Genomic DNA, 17,922 nt, shown 5'->3' on the forward strand with positions numbered 1-17,922 from the left:
CAAACAGAAGATGCACAGTGCAACTTTTGAATCTCACTCAGTTTATAGAGGATGGTTTTGAAACCCGCCAAGTAACGGACGTGGTCTTCGTGGATCTCACAGCAGCATGTGATACTGTCCATCATCGATTACTCCATGCAAAACTATATAATATGATCAACAACGCCCACCTTGTTAGACTACTCAGCACCCTCCTCCAAAACCGTAGGTTTTTTGTTGAATTTCAAGGACAACGCAGTCGCTGGAGAGCGCAGAAAAATGGTCTATTTCAGGGAAGCGTCTTGGCTCCACTTCTCTTCAACATCTATACCAATGACCACCATTGACCCCAGGCATAAGGAGATTCTTATATGCAGATGACCTAGCCCATGCTATGCAAAGCTCATGCTTTGAAAGAGTGGAAAGAAACCTGACAATAGCACTTAGAACACTGTCAAGCTACTACAATTGGAACCAACTCAGACCGAACCCTTCGAAGACACAAGTGTGTGCCTTTCATTTAAGGAACAGGGAAGCTAATCGTGAGCTACATATTGCATGGTCAGGCATCTAACTCAAGCATCATCACGCACCTAAATACATGGGAGTCACTCTCGATAGAACTCTGACATTTAAAACTCACTGCAAGAACACCAAAATGAATATCTCCACTCGAAACAACCTAATTCGCAAACTACCGGGGACACAGTGGGCATCACATCCACAAACTATTCGCTGTTCTGCAATGGCACTGTGCTTTTCTACTGCTGAATATGCTTCTCCAGTCTGGTACAGGTCATCTGATGCCAGATAAGTAGACATTGCTCTCAACAAAACCTGCAGGTTGATCACAGGCTGCTTAAGACAACCCCAACTGATAAGCTTTACTGCCTGGCTGGAATAGCGCCACCATGGATACGCAGAACAGTGGCTGCCAACAAGGAGAGACTGAAAGTGGAACAGGACAGTGCCCATCCACTGCACGGACATAATCCACCACAGCAATGACTGAGATTGTGAAAGAGCTTCCTGAGAACATCCAAGAAGCTCACCATTTCACCAGAGAAGGCAAGGCTGGAGTTATGGAAGAAGTCGACACCTCACCTGCAGATGTCAGAAGCTGAAGAACTATCACCTGGACACAACGAGAGCTTGCTGGTGTGGAAATCTTTAAACAGATTACGATCAGGAGTCGGACGATCCAGAGACAACCTGAAGAGATAGGGCTTCATAACAGAAAATATGACCTGTGATTGTGGACAAGAACAAACCACAAGCCACATGCTCCAGTGCCTTTTGTGCCCTACATCCTGTACGAAGATTGACCTCCTGCAAGCCACTCCAAGCGCCCTGGAGGTTGCAAAGTACTGGGCACAGGTAATATAAATACAATTTGTGTATATATATGTACATATTTATTGATGTGTATGGCTACTGTAAATTTGTATGTTTCTGATTCGAGAATAAAAAAAATCAGTTAACAATGTATTTGACCTCCATACACTATAAAACTCCCACTTTCAACGTAAATATATATTTTCCGGTAAGTCTCTCGTACAGTCAAACGTCAGAAACAAATTGAGTTACAGTTAAAAGAAAGTTGGCCTTGGTGCCATAACTTTTCTTAACATAAATCAGAAAATAAGTCTTGCCTATAGCAAGGTTACGTCAAGAGTTTCCAAGAGTTCTTTTTCAACTGTCTTTGTTTTAATAACAGTAGTCAGTGACCCAATAAGGACAGTGCTGCATATAAACTCCATTGTTCTTCCGTACACACTCACTAAAACATCTACGGATTGCCCAACAGGTACTTGTTGGTGCTGTTCATCCGCCATGTCTACTTTCTTCCCACGACTGATTTTAAGCCTGCACACACAAACATGTGATACACAGTAGGTAGGATTCTACCATCCCACACTCATATGCAGAATATCATGCGTTCGAGACTGTAGAAGGCTGAGTGGTTCTAGAATGTACACAGAAATTCTTGAATTACTACACGCTGCCAAACTGTGGCCAAGAGCAAAGTATACCACCCTGTGGATCATTGTGCAGCTGAATGTAACACGCTTGATTTCCATGACTGCTTCACTAGACGAGCCATCTCGATTCTCTCCTCCACCACCATATTTTGTGAACAAAGTTTATAGAAGTTATCCTTACAACACATTCTCCACTCCCGTAATTAGCCCAGCCTACGGTAACCTATTGTCCCTACACCCTCCCCCCAACTGTTTTCACCCCCTCCTTATTCTCGTGTCCCATCCTCTGTTTGCCACCCTCTGCCAACGGGCCAATCCATCTGTCACTGCTTCTGTGCTTTTTCACTTTTTTCCCCAACTCCCTGGCCCGTCCCCGCACACACTGCCAGACCATGCTCCTCTCTCTCCCATATGCACACTACTATCCTTTCTCCTTCCCTGCCCCATCCAGATTGCTCCTTTCATCCCATTCTGGCCCAAGTTGCCGGAGTTGGCAGTCTTGTGTGCATGAGTTGTGCTTGCTTGTATGTATGAATGGTGTGTGTTTCTCTTTTGCTGACGAAGGCTGTGGCCGAAAGCTTTTTGTTGGTGTGTTTTACCTGTGCTTGTCTGCAACATAACTTGTCTTCTTTATGGCAAGTAGCAATCTATCTTTTCCTGAAATATTGATATTCCTACCTAGAGTTTTATTTCAATTTTATTGGTCCATGTTCTCCTTCTCCCTCTCACTTATACACATCCTCTGCCACCCTCTCTGTCCAAGTTACCTGCCTCTCTGTCTTTACACATCCTCTTCCCCTCTCCTTGCCCACATCCTCTTCCCATCTCCCTGCCCACATTCTCTTCCCCTCTCCTTGCCCATATTCTCTGTCCCTCTCTCTGTCCATCTCCTCTGACCCCATCTCTGTCTGTCTCCTTCCCCTTCCCTCTGTCTGTCTCCTTCTCCCCTTCCCTCTGTCTGTCTCCTTGTCTCCTTTCTCTCTTTCCATCTTGCCCTTCTCTTTTTAAATCTCTACTTTCTCTCTGTCCACATCCATCTCCTGCTTCTCCCCCTCCCTCTCTCACCCCACTGCCAGTCCCCCCTCTCTCTTCTGCCCACCTGCTTCCCCCCCTCCCCCCTTGGTGTCCACCTGCCATTACCACTTCTCTCTGCCCATCTGCCCTTCCCTATGTCTCTGTGCCCGTCTACAACTCTCTCTCTCTCTCTATCCATTTCCACTTTTTTTTTTTCTACTACCATCACCTCTTCCCCCCCCCCTTTCCATTTCCTCTCTCTCTCTCTCTCTCTCTCTCTCTCCCCATCCCTTATATCCCCTGAGCTATGTTTCATACAATGATATAATTTTGTAGATACTTTAGCAGCAAATGTGGATACTGTCTCCTGAAAGTGTTGCAAACCGAGATAGTAGCAAAGAAGCAATAAATGTAAATGTCATGATATGTCTGATGTTACTGTTTTACTGAAAATCACATCAGAAAAATGCAGTAAGCAATAAAATTTCTCCTTTCATCATTTTGTGGTGGTCGTCAGCAAGAAAAAGTTTCTGTAAAGGTTTGACATTATGTGCAAAGTGTGTTACAAGTAACTAAGTTTTCTCATTCTCGAAGTATTGGATGAATAAAATTTGGATACAAGCATATGAAATATGACAAAGATATGTGAGTGGCTTGAACACTTCTTATATAATAGAACCCAGTATGTTGTCCTCGATGGTGAATGTTTGTCAGAGACAAGGGTATCACCAGGAGTGCCCCAGGGAAGTGTAATGGGACTGCTCCATACAAATAAATGATTTGGTGGACTGGGTGGGCAGCAGCCTGTGATTGTTTGATGATGATGATGCCATGGTGTACAATAAGATGTCAAAGTTGAGTGTCTGTAGGAAGATACAAGGCGATTTAGACAAAAAAACAATTGCAGTTAGTGTGATGAATGACAGCTAGCCCTAAATGTGGGAAAATGTAAGTTAACCCGAATGAGTACAAAGAACAAACCTGTAATGTTTGGATACAGTATCACTACCATCCAGTTTGACACAGTCAAGTTGTTTAAATATCTGAGCCTAACGTTGCAAAGCTATATGAGGTGGAATGAGCATGTGGAAACTGTGGTAGGGAAGGCAAATGGTCAACTTTGGTTCATTGGGAGAATTTTAGCAAAGAGTGGTTCACCTGTAAAGGAGACCACATAAATGATGCTGGTGCAAACTATTCTTGAGTACTGTGCTAGTGTTTGGTATCCTCACCAGGTCAGATTGAAGGAAGACATCGAAGCAATTCATAGGATGGGTGCTAGATTTGTTACTGGTAGATTTGAACAAAATATGATACGCAAAAGGGAATCCATGTAGGGAAGGTGGCATTCTTTGTGTGGGAAAGGCTGTTGAGAAAATTTAGAGAACCAACATTTGAATCTGACTGGTAGAGAACCAACATTTAAATCTGACTGCCGAACAGTTCTGCTGTCACCAACATAGATAACATGTAAGAACCACGAAGATAAGATACAAGAAATTAGGGCTCATCTGGAGCTGTACAGACAGTCGTTTTTCCCTTGCTCTATTTGCTAGTGGAACAGGAGGGGAAATGACAAGTAGTGGCACCTTACTGTGGCTTGTGGAGCATTTATGTGGATGTCTGCAACTGTGTGACTTCTCAGGTGTCAGCTTTTTGCTCCCCATTGCCCAAGTGCACTTGGCTTCCCATGGGTGGGCACTAGAGTTGGAACAGCCTACATAAAGGGGTCAAAATGCACCAACAAAGCATGATAAGGTACTGTAGAGTAGCAGTTGGCCCATTTTTGCGTTAATGATGATGTGCCAGAAAATGAACTCTGTTTTGAAATAGTGTTTCAGACAGTGTTACAAAATAGAAATTGAAGCTTTTGAGATACAGTGAGTAAATTGTTCACAGGTGCTGAGGCCAGGAGCTATAAATGTGGAAGCAGATATTGTCGACGGTGAGCCAGAAGATGAATGTGTGGAATGGCATACACCCTGTGGCAGTCATGCAATTCTGAAAGGTCCATATGCTATACAGTTGGTGAATATGTGAGTCTCATTTGTTGTTAAGTGGATCAAAAAATTAGTTGAAATATTCTGTGAAACAGAACAATATTAGGTAGTTATGAACATACACTAAAGCATGGGAGCAGACCATTAGGGCAAGTCCCCCCCCCCCCTCATAAAAAGGTGAGTGTCTTTTTAATTAACTAGATCTGATTTCCCTGCTATACATTGATCTTAGTCCTTACTGCAAATCTTGCTATACTGTAGATTGTATGAAATGGCTAAATAATGTATCTGATAACATCAGGGCCTGTTTAAGGTTCAGCGAGGCCTCTGATCTTCTTTCGGGAGTGTTGTTTGATTACATTAAATGACATTTTTGTGGCTAGCTGTTGTTTTTGCACGTAACCATGTACAAGTTTACATCTCATCAGCTTTGCATACTTTTTATCGTAAACTTTCAGTGTATGAACATAAAATGTTTCTCAACATTATGAAACAATTTTTAATGAATTTTACCATTTTTTTCAAACTATAATTGTGATGTAATTGTAAACTACATGTAAAAAATCATAATCCACAATACTAGTGCACATGACAATGAATGCATTATATCACACAAACAAAAATACGCCTAATTCTCTAGTGTCATTTGTTGCTCTGTTCTTTTGTCAAAAAATTTACTATTGTTACTGTGCTTGTAGTACTGCATTGACACACAGAGACACTTTGCAGATATTAGCACTGAGCCATTTATTGAGAAGACCTTGCCCTTTACGGTTACTATTATTTCATGTATTGTATTTAGTGTGGAACTTACGTTTGAGAGTCAGTCAAATGAAAGCCAAAAATACACCACAGCAGGACAATGGAATGGTTCCATTCAGAAGTGATCACAACATGCATTAAGACATTTATCCCACTGGGAGACAAAATGATCAATCCTTGTTTAGTACATTGCAGTTGGCCACTGGTGGATCCATGACCTCACCCAATCTTGCACTTCCTTGTCTTTCTGAAACCAGCATCCTCGTATGCTTTTCTCAAGGTCACCGAAGATGTGAAAATCACACTTTGAAGAACTGAACTGTACAGAGGATGTTGCAGTGTTTCCCAACCAAATCACTGAAGTGTAGTCTTCGTCTGATATGCTGTGTGAGGGTGTTTTTTTTTTGTGCAACAGGATGGTTCTGTCAGACAGTATTCCTACAGCTAGAGGGCAAACAGCAAAGCAACAGTGAAAATACTCCACATCTCTTTTGCAGAAAAAAAAATCCTAAGTTTTCACGTAAATTCCAGTTAGGTCATTGTGACTTTTGTCTTCGAGTGCAGGGGGCCTCTACTCATAAAGTTCCTCGAGCATGGAACCACAATAATGTGCATTGCTATGAAGACACTTTGAAGAAACTGTAATGCTCCATAAAGTCAAAACGTACCGGAATGCTGTCAGACGGAATTATCTTGTTGCACGATAGCGCCTGCCCCCACACAACCAATCGGATGAAGGCTATGCTTCAGCGATTTGGTTGAGAATCACTGCAACATCATCTGTACAGCCCAGATCTTGTGCCATGTGATTTTCACAGAATTGACAACATGAAGAAAGACATGTGTGGATGGCCGTTTAAGTTGGACAAGGAAGAGCAAGAGTGGCTGCGATAGTGGATCTGTCCATGGCCAGCCGTGTTCTACGAAACAGGAGTTGATCGTCTCGTCTTCCAGTGAGATAAATGTTGTAGTGCACGTGCATTTTGGGTGTTTGGTTTTCATTTGACTTCCCATTATATAAACAAAGGTTCCTAGGACTTTTGCAATGTGTGCTACTGTGTAAAACATTTCTCTCTGTGAAGAGCAACTGTACAAAATTTGCAGGTATGCTTTGTTTCATTTCTTTTTCTGTGGGCAGCACAAACTCTATAGACTTTGGTTGGAAATTTCTTTTTTAGTCCTTTGTTCCACTGTTTGAAATGGACACGTTCCGGATGCTTCATGTCACCTAGTAGCCTTTCAGGTGGCTGTTCATGTAGTACTCTTCCTTTTCCTCTAGGGGATGGACTGGGCCCAGCATTTCTCTCTGTTTGTCTGGAGAGCCTTCGTTATCATTGTCAGTAATACAATAGTTTGCCACTGAAAATAGAAACTGCTTACAATTTATTTTTTTCTTCTTCACTGTATTCTGGACAATGTAAATTTTAAACAAATTTAAAGGTCCACAGTTTTGTTAGGTAAAGAATGACTTTTTTTGTCCATGACATCAATTTCCATAGAATAGGATAGTGAGACTGTATTGATCCACAGTATCAACCCTTTTCCTCTAGGCATTATACCGATTCACACAAAGACTTAAATATATCCTCTCCCATTTTTCTGTTGTATTTGAAACAGAAGCGTCATGAATTGTTGAGATCATTCTGACATCCTGCTTGTCTTTCCATACGAGGAGAAGAATGTTACCTTTTCTACAGGAAACCAGATCACCGTTCTTCATTCTTAATGATTTGGTTTTCGGTTTATGGTATACCTCTTTTCACTGTAATAGTATCACAGATTCTTTTCACCATAATATTATCACAGACTCTGGTTTTGTTTTTTAGTTGTAACTCTGCAGTAAAGGTATTGTTGTAATAGTTATCTTCGAAATATTGTGTCTCAGAAATAATAAGGAAATCAGACAGTTTTATAACAAACTAGATGTCGTGACAGAAATAAAGAGTAATAGCATTTGCTGACTGGGACATGTGGAAAAAATGGTGGAGAGCAGCACAGTCAAGAAAGCTTTCAAAAGAAGACCAGGTGGGTGCTGTATAAGGACCAGCTGGCTAGACAATGTGGAGAAGGACTTGAGAAGAATGGGAGTTAGAAGCCAGCACCGAAGAGTGGGTGATGATTGGCCAGTGGACCAAGGCCCTAGACGGGCTGTAGCACCAAGGAGTAAAGCAGAGATATTGTGCCACATAAAAAGAAGATAATGAAGAACTGGGAGGACAGACTTTTCCAGTTTCTTACCTTCACCAGTATAAATCTCCATATTGGATTTTTCGCCTGTGACAGTCTCACACACCACTGTAACAAGTAACCCGTACTTCGTAGTCTTTGCAGGGTTGTACATTTGTAAGCTCAGCCTACTCCATGGAATCATGTCATTCAACAAAGACTGTTGCTTTTATTTATAAAGTGTGCTAAATTTATCGAGGAAATAATGCAACATAGGTTGATTTTTGAAGCATCTCTCAGAGCTACTGTTCAATTTTCTATTGTCCTTAAAGTGCCAGAATGTTCAGATCTATTGCTGCTCATAATCTATGAAAATAAGCTGTTAGAGTGTCTTGTTGATGAGTAATCTTTCCATCTATCTTTTTTTGTTTGTTAGAATTGGGCCAAGGAGTATCTTCATGTCTCTTTGTGTAACATGAGACCACCTGGATGCTTTAGTCAATGTTTCATATTTCACTGAGATTGGATTACGATAAAACAATACAAACAAGTTGTCACCAAACATCACAGAGGCTATACAGTCACATTGTATTGGAAACGTAAGGATCCCTTAATGACCTTCAAGTGGTTGAATGCCAGTTTCTCATCAGTCAATTTTATCATTATAAGAAATGTATCATTCACATGAACAGAGTTGTCATCATCATTAGTGTCAGAATCACTTGACAACATTGCCATCTTGCACTTCTTTGCAGGCCTAAAATTGTCACTGTCTCTGTCACTAGAATTGTTCTCAGATCCATATAAATACATTCCTTCATCTGGATTTTCATTCTCACTAAGAACATCTAAGTACTCGTTGGCAAAGACACCTGGAATTATTGCAGGAAAATTCATTGTCTTCCATTTTCGAAATAGAACCATCTGTAAAAGCAAGAGAAACTTCAAGACAGAAATGGTAACTGTTTGAAATATCAAAATAAATCACAATACTAAATAAGCAAAAGGTACATGAATGCAGTTACATTTGCTATATTGCTTACTGATGTAAAAGGCAGCATGTATGAAACATGAGTAAACTTGGGGGATCTCACTGCAGTGTTTTAAGGCAAGTCTTAAGACAGAATTTTTATATGGCGGTGAAAGACACTGTCCACATGGGAGAGATCTGCAGCTACATATATACTCTCCATACCACTGTAAAGTGCATCGGAAAGGGTACTTCCCCTATTAGATATTTTTCCTGTTCAGTTCTCATATGGAGCACAGGGTGAACGTTTCATGAAACACCTCTGTGCATACTGTAATTAGTGTAATCTACATAAGAAGTTGTGGTATATTCCTAGATTCAACACTTAAAACTAGTTCATGACAGTTTAAACTAGACTTTCAGAGGACAGATCGTGTATGTCTTACAAGTATTTTTCAGTTAATTGCTTTCAGCATCTCCATGTCACTCTTGAATGAGTAAAACAAAGCTTTGACCATTAATGGTGCCTCTTTTGTATACACTCAATATTCCCTATTAGTTCTATTTGGTATGGGGCCACACGCTTCATTAATATTTGCGATGGGTGGCACATCTCTTTTGCATACAGTCTTTGTTGTAGGTTAGTTGCATTTCTTTGCTGTTCTACCAATGAACTGCAGTCTGTCATCTGCTTTATATACAGCTGAACCTATGCAACCTGCCTCCATTACTGAGGTTCCTAACGCACACTTGTGCAGTGGCGCTCGACCCAGGGGAAGCTGGTTCGAATCCTGGTGATAGAAAAATATTTCACCACCAGTATTCATCTGGTTAGGAGAGAAAGGTGGTGGTGTAAAGTTCCCGATCACCAGACTTTGTGCCAACATCCTGGTTTAAAAGTCAAACCCTTATGATTGGGCCTGTGACATAATTGATGGTGATTCCTCTGTCCGATGGGGATGTTAAGCTTGAGGGCCCCCTAGGTGCTATTCGCGAGGAGTAGGCTCTTCCTCCTTACCTCATCTTCATCATCATACAACATAAACGTTACAAATACATACATGTAGTGTTACAAATAGTGCATAATGGGGCATGTAGTAAATAAATAAACAAACAACTGTACCTATGTTCCATTTCATATCCCTACATATTGTTGCACCCAGGTATTTGTTAAGAGTTTAGCAGTTCCAACTGTGGCTCATTTTTATTGTAGTCATAGGATACTACTTTTTTTTTCATTTTGTGATGTGTCGTATTGTACATTACTGAAGGTGTAAACCTGATTGCCCATCTCTGCACTATTTTTAAATCTTATCAAGATTGAATATTTGTGCAGTTAGTTACAGACAGTACTTCATTAGATAGTTGTCTCCAGTGAAAAGTGAGGTTAGTATTGACATTGTGTGCAATGTCTTGGATGAATGACAGAAACAGCAAGAGTCTCAACACACTTTCCAGAGGCTGTATAAAGTTACATCTACATAAGTAGAAGACTCTCCATCCAGTTAACATACTGCGTCTTCCCCACCACGAAATGCTCAATCCCGTCTCATATCTTGTTTTATACCCCATATGATGGTACTTCTGTTAATAAGTCACTGTGTGATATGGATTCAGATGCCTGTTCAAAGTCAAGAACCACTGAACTGTTGCAGCAGGATGACCACCTGACAGTCTTTACTGTCCATTGTCAGTATCAGTACTCCCAGTAACATCTGGATGCTGATTTTTAGGTAAAAGTATGTCTGGAGTGAGGGAAAGGAAGTGGACTGGGAGGGTGATTTTTTAAGGTGTCATCCTGTGCTTTGGACGCACAGTGCATCTTAAGAGTCAAATGTGGGATCTGGTTTCATATGGAGTTTGGATAGGGTCAACATTAGCATGTCATGCTGTTGGTGGTGGGTGTTACAACAGAACAAGGAAATCAATGGTTTGTGGTCTGTTACAAGGTTAAATTTTATGCTGCAGAGACATGTATGGAATTTTTGGATGTCTGATATAACTGCCAGTGCTTCTTTTTCCATTTCGTGAGTAACTGATCTGGGCTGAAGTGAGTGTCTCAGGTGCATACGCTGTTGTTTATTTGTGCCCACTGTCGCATTTGTGAGAAGTACAGCCTTGATACATTGATATGTGTTAGTGGCCAATATAATGTGTTCTGATGGGTCATGTTGCCAGACAAGGACTAGGCTTTGGATCACATTTGAACTTCAAGCCTGTTTGGCACTGCAAAGACCATACTTAATTTGCACGTATCTTGATAGATTATTAAGGGACCTTGTGATGTGTGTAGTATTAAGTGTAAATTTTGTGTGATTATTTATTTTGCAGAGAAGTGACTGAAGGTCTTTTAAGTTTGTAGCTCTCTCTCTCTCTCTCTCTCTCTCTCTCTCTCTCTCTCTCTCTCTCTCTCTCTCTCCCCCCCCCCCCCCCCTCCCTCCCTCTCCTCCCCCTCTCCCTCTCCATCTCTCTCTTTTTCCTGAGTCGATTGGAGTCCTTTATGACTCATTATGTAGCCTAAAGTGCCAACGGCCTTGCCACAATGGTTCCCATCAGATCACCTAAGTTAAGTGCTGTAGGGCTGGCCTAGTACTTGGATGGGCGACCATTCGGTGTGCCAAGCACTGTTGGCAAGCGAGGTGTACTCAGCCCTTGTGATTCAAACTGAGGAGCTACTTGATTGAGAAGTAGTGGCTCCAGTTTTGTAAATTGACATATGGGTGGGAGAGCTGTGGGATGAGGATGACACAGCGGCCAATGGGATGAGGATGACACAGCGGCCAGTCGGTACCGTTTGGTCTTCATCCCCTGTTCGAGCAGAGTTTAGTTTTTTATGTAGCCTAAGTATTCCACTTGTGCTAGAAAAAATTCACATTTCTGCTGGTTGCTCTTAAGTCAATTTTGTTATGTCTGGGACAGTAGATTGAAGTTTGCAGGACGTTGCAATCTTGTAGTGCCAGTTATTAATACATTGAGGTGACGGAAGTTATGAGATCGCTACATGCACCTATACAGATGGAAGTAGAATTGCGTACCCATGGTATAAAAGGACAATGCATTGGGAGAGCCGTCATTTGCAGTCAGGTGATTCACGTGAAAAGGCTTCCGACGTGATTATGGCTGCATGATGGGAAGTAATAGACTTTGAAAGCAGAATGGTAATATGAGCTATATGCATGGGACATTCCATTCTGGAAATCAGTAGGGAATCCAATATTCTCAGAGCCACAGCATCAAGAGTGTGCCAAGAATACCAAATTTCAGGGATTACTTCTCACCATGGACAATGCAGTGGCCGACGGCCTTAATTTAATGACCAAAAGCAGTGGCATTTGCGTAGAGTTGTTAGTGCTAACAGACAAGTAACCCTGCATGGAATAACTGCAGAAATCAATGTGGGATGTACGACAAATGTATCCATTAGGGCAGTTCAGCGAAATTTGGCATAATTGGGCTATGGTAGCAGACAACCAATGTGAGTGCCTTCGCTACAGTGTGAAATTGCCTGCAGTGCCTCTCCTGGTCTCACAACCATATTGGTTGGACCCTAATGACTGGAACACCATGGCCTCATCAGATAAGTCGTGATTTCAGTTGTTAAGAGCTGATGGTAGGGTTCTAGTACGATGCAGAAGCAATGGAACTGAGTTGTCAACAAAGCACTGTTCAAGCTAGTGGTGGCTCCATAATGGTGTAGGCTGTATTTACACGGGGTGGATTGGGTCCTCTGGTTATGTTCAGAGACTTGGAGACCAATTGCAGTCATTGATGGGCTTCATGTTCCCAGACGATGATGGAATTTTTATGAATGTCAATGTGCCATGTTCCCAGGCCACAGTTGTTCGTGATTGGTTTGAAGAAAATTCTGGTCAGTTCTAGCGAATGAGTTGGCCACTCAGACTGCCCAACATGTACCCCATCAACACTTATGAGAGGTCACTTCATGCACAAAGTCGTGTGCCGGCATCACCGCAATTATGAATGGATATAGAGGCAACAGGTATTTCTGCAAGGGACGTCTAACGAATTGTTGATTCCCTGTCACTTTTGCCGGGCAAAAGTAGGTCCAACTCGATATCAGAAGGTATCCCATGACTTGTCACCTCAGTGTATATCGTCCAGTTAATTGAATGTGTTTGGAATATTTTAAATCAGCTCCAAAACATGTTGGTGCACTGTCAATCTGAAAAGCATCCTAGTGTATCTGACAGTCCAAACGGAGTGTTGATGGTCATGAATTGATGGGATTGTTTGTCTGGTGTATGTATGTTGCTAAATAATCTACAATACATACACCAGAGTTAAAAAATACATTTTTGTGAATCTTAAATTGTATATAAGTAGTTTTAATTCTAGTTTGTTTTGTAACACTAATTTCTTATTAAACAATGGAAACTCCAGGTAGGAATATCAACAATATAGGAAAAGATGGAATCCTACTTACCATAAAGAAGACACATGAAGTTGTAGACAGGCACATTTAAAAGCCACTCACAAGTAGCTTTCATCCACAGCCTTTGTCAGTAAACACACAAGCAAGCAAACCTCATGCACATGTGACCACCATCTCCAGCATCTTGGACTGGAATGCAACGCAATGTGGGATGCACACAGCAATCTGGAGGGGGAGGGGAAGGGGAAAGGGAAAGGGAAAGGGAAAGCAATAGTAGTGTACAGGTGGGGAGAGAGAAACACTTTCTGGTGGAGTTTGTGCAGAGTAGCCTGCCAACAGGCACAGTGGCAGGAGTTTGGGGGGCAGGGAAGTGGGAAAAAGGAACAAGAAAGGAGAGGAGCGCGGAAAGACAGGCAGATGCATTAGCTGAGGGCTGCAAATAAACATGGTGGGAGACTAGAATGGGGAAGAATTGGTAGGACAGAGGAGGTGCAAACTATTGGGTGGAGGACGTAGGGACAATATGTTACTGTAGGTTGAGGCTGGGATTATCACAGGAGTGGAGAATGTGTTGTAAGAATAACTCCCACCTGCCAGTTCAGGAAAGCTGGTGGTCAAGGGAGAATCCAGATGGCTTGGGTAGTGAAGCAGCCATTGAAATCAAGTGTGTTGTGTTCAGCTGCATGCTGCACTACAGGATGGTCTACTTTGCTCTTGGCCATAATTTGGCAGTGGCCTTTCATCCTGGAGGACAGCTGGTCAGTAGTCACACCAATATAAAAAGGTGTGCAATGATTGCAGCAGAGCTGGTAAATGACATGACTGCTTTCACGGGTGACCTGGCCCCTGATGGGGTAGGATAAACCTGTGACAGGACTGGAATAGGTACTGTGGATGGGTGGATCAGGCAGGTTTTGCACCTTGGTCTTCCACAAGTATGTGATCCTTGTGGCAAGGGGTTGGGATTGGGAGTGGCTTAGAGACGGAGTAGGATGTTGTGGAGGTTGGCTGGACGATGGAACACAACTTTAGAGGGAGTGGGAAGTATGTCCCTCATTTCAGGACACGATGATACGTAATCAAAGTCCTGGCGAAGGATGGGATTCAGTTGTCTGGGGTGGTCCCAGATGACAAACGGGACACTCGTTTGTTGCTGATTATTGGGGGCAGTGAGAAGATTGGGGTTGTGAAGGGAAATGGCATGTTTGTGGACTGGGTCTGGGTATAGTGCCTGTACTTGAAGACCTTGATGAGAACCTCAGCATACTGAGTGAGAGAGTTTTTGTCGCTGCAGATACGCCATGCCCGGGTACCCAGGCTATATGGGAGTGATTTTTTGGTGTGAAAGGCATGATGATTGTCAAAATACAGGTACTGTTGGTGATCAGTGGGTTTAATGTGGACAAAGATGTGGAAGGAGTGATCAGAGAGGAGGAGGTAAACATTTAGGAAGGTGGCATACTAGGTTGAGGAGGACCGCGTGAAGCGAAAGGGAAAGATGATTATGAGATTGTGAAGGACCGAAGATAGGGTGTCTTGGCCCTGAGTCGAGATCATGAAGATATCATCAATGAGCTTGAACCAGATTAGGTGTTTGGCATTTTGGGATGCCAGGGAGGTCTTCTCTAGATGGCCCATAAAAAGGTTGGCATAGGAGGGTGCCGTTTGGGTACCCATGGTTGTGCCACGGATTTGTTTATATACTTTCCCTTTAAATGAAATGTAATTGTGGGTCAGGATGAAGTTAATAAGGTGTAGGAGGAATGAGGTTGTGGGTTTGGAGTCTAAAGGATGTTGGGAAGGGTAGTGTTCAATTGCGGTAAGACCATGGGCATGAGAGATGTTGGTGAATAGGGAGATGGTGCCAGCAGTGACTAGCAGGTATGCAGGAGGTAAAGGGATGGGGATGGTGGAGAGTCAGTGAAGGAAGTGATTCATGTCTTTGATGTGGGAGGCTAGAGAACAGCAATTGGTTGGAGGTGTTGGTCAATGAATGCTGAAATTCTTTCAGTGGGAGCACAACAACTAGCCACAACGGGGCGTCCAGGACTGTTGGGTTTTTGAGTTTTGGGAAGCATGTAGAAGATGGGTGTGTGGGGTGTCATAGGGGTGGGGAGGGAAATGAGTTCAGAGGAGATGTTCTGGGAAGAGCATCAGGCTTTAAGTAGGGATTGGAGTTTGTGCACCACCTCCCAAAGTCTCACTGTCTGGCCACAGATGAACATTCCCCTTGTAACTCAGTACCACCAAGGACTGGACCAATTGCATTACATTCTCCACCATGGTTTCAACAACCTCTATCATGCCCTGAAATGAGAAATGTCCTGCCCACTATCCTTCCCACCCCTCCCACAGTGATATTTTCGCCATCCATGGAACCTACACAATTTACTCATTCATCCCTACGCAACTCCTACTCCCAACCTCTTACATTTTGGCTCATATTCCTGTAACAGATGTAGATGCAACACCTGTCCCATAGATACTCCCATTACCACCTACCCCAGTTTGGTCACAAACACCACCTATCTCATCAAATACAGGGCTACCTGTGAAACCAGTCATGTGATCTACAACCTAAGCTGCAATCACTGCCCTGCATTCTGTGTGGCATGACAACAAACATGCTGTCTGTCCTCATGACTGGCCACCAACAAACTATGGCCAAGAAGGAACTGGACCCCCCCCCCCCCCCAGTTGCTGAACCCCTGCTCAAAACGACATTCTTCATTTCAGTGATAGCTTCACAGCCTGTGCCACATGGAGCCTTCCCACCGACACCAGCATTTCTGAATTGCGCGGTGGGGACTCTCCCTACAATATATCCTGCGTTCCCATAACCATCCTGGCCTCAACCTTCGTTTGTCATTGCCCTCACCCATCCAGCCCCTTCCCCATTTCTCCACCGAGCGAGGTGGCGCAGTGGTTAGCACACTGGACTCGCATTCGGTTGGACGAAGGTTCAATCCCGTCTCCGGCCTTCCTGATTTAGGTTTTTCGTGATTTACCTAAATCGTTTCAGGCAAATGCCGGCATGGTTCCTTTGAAAAGGGCACAGCCGATTTCCTTCCCAATCCTTCCCTAACCCGAGCTTGCGCTCTGTCTCTAATGACCTCATTGTCGACGGGACGTTAAACACTAACCACCACCACCATCACCTGTTCTCCACCACTACCTTGCTTTCACTTGCCCTCCCTGCTCCAACTTCCTCCTTACCCCATCACACAATGCAGCTGGTGCCCACAGTGTGGTTTCAGTTACCAGAGACAGCAGTCGTGTGTGTGTGTGTGTGTGTGTGTGTGTGTGTGTGTGTGTGTGTGTGTGTGTGTGGTGGCTATTTTTGACAAAGGCCTTGTTGGCTGAAAGCTTATTTTTGGCGGTCTTTTTGTTGTGCCTATCTGTGACTCAGCATCTCCTCTATATGGTGAGTAGCAGCTATCCTTCAGAAATAAATTGAAGTAGATAGGTTGCAAAACAGATGCTTGAGGTGCACTGTACTTAATACTTCTAATTTCTGATCTGTGTAACTCGGTAATGGGTATGTATTGCATCCTGTTATGGAGATGCGTGTTATCCAGTCTGCTGCTTGACCACAAGTACAAGTATTATGTATTTTCTTTACTAGGTCTGCATGATTTGTTGTGTCAGTTGGCAAGAATAAGTCCAGAAAATCTCCAGAAACTATCATACGGGGCCAAGGTCTGTACAGTAAATTCTGTTAATGATTTCCCTTTCTGGTATCCATGCTGTTCTGGAGTTATAATATTATGCTTTTCCAGGTAAGCAGTTAGTCTGTTGAGCATGTACATTTCTAATATTTTGGAGAAGCCTGGATACTGAGGATGTTGTTGTTGTTGTTTTCAGTCCTGAGACTGGTTTGATGCAGCTCTCTATGCTACTCTATCCTGTGCAAGCTTCTTCATCTCCCAGTATTACTGCAACCTACATTCTTCTGAATCTGCTTAGTGTATTCATCTCTTGGTCTCCCTCTACAATTTTTACCCTCCACGCTGCCCTCCAATGCTAAATTTGTGATCCCTAGATGCCTCAGAACATGTCCTACCTACCGGTCCCTTCTTCTTTGTGTCACAAACTCCTCATCTCCCCAATTCTATTCAATACCTCCTCATTAGTTATGTGATCTACCCATCTAATCTTCAGCATTCTTCTGTAGCACCACATTTTGAAAGCTTCTATTTTCTTCTTGTCCAAACTATTTATTGTCCATGTTTCACTTCCATACATGGCTACATTCCACACAAATACTTTCAGAAACGATTTCCTGACACTTAAATCTATACTCGATGTTAACAAATTTTTCTTCTTCAGAAACGCTTTCCTTGCCATTGCCAGTCTACATTTTATATCCTCTCTACTTCGACCATCATCAGTTATTTTGCTCCCCAAATAGCAGACCACCTTTACTACTTTAACTGAGGATAGCGGTCTGTAATTGTTAGGATCTTCATATTTTCCCTTTTTGTATATAGGTACCATTTAATTAATGTAAGTTGATCAGGAAATACTCCTTGGAATGAGTAGTTGATAGTATCCAACAGTTGTGTAATTAATTTTGCTGCCACCTGCTTGATTAGGTAGTTTGACACTTTATGATGTCCAGCAGATTTTTTGACTTGAGTTTTTTATACCATTGTC

At 42.7% G+C, this 17,922-nt stretch overlaps 1 protein-coding gene across 2 annotated transcripts in view; it reads left to right on the plus strand.

The window, feature by feature from the left end:
• The window catches only part of LOC126365926 (endoribonuclease Dicer-like), a 401,671-nt gene that overhangs the window by 184,427 nt on the left and 199,322 nt on the right, over window positions 1-17,922 (plus strand). For both annotated transcript variants that reach the window (XM_050008684.1, XM_050008683.1), the window contains exon 10: window positions 4,875-5,011. In XM_050008684.1, coding sequence (XP_049864641.1) covers window positions 4,875-5,011 — 137 coding nt within the window. The remainder of the gene's footprint in view (window positions 1-4,874; window positions 5,012-17,922) is intronic.

The sequence above is a fragment of the Schistocerca gregaria genome, chromosome 4 (assembly GCF_023897955.1).
Source record: "Schistocerca gregaria isolate iqSchGreg1 chromosome 4, iqSchGreg1.2, whole genome shotgun sequence".
Classification (NCBI taxonomy): Eukaryota; Metazoa; Arthropoda; class Insecta; order Orthoptera; family Acrididae; genus Schistocerca; species Schistocerca gregaria.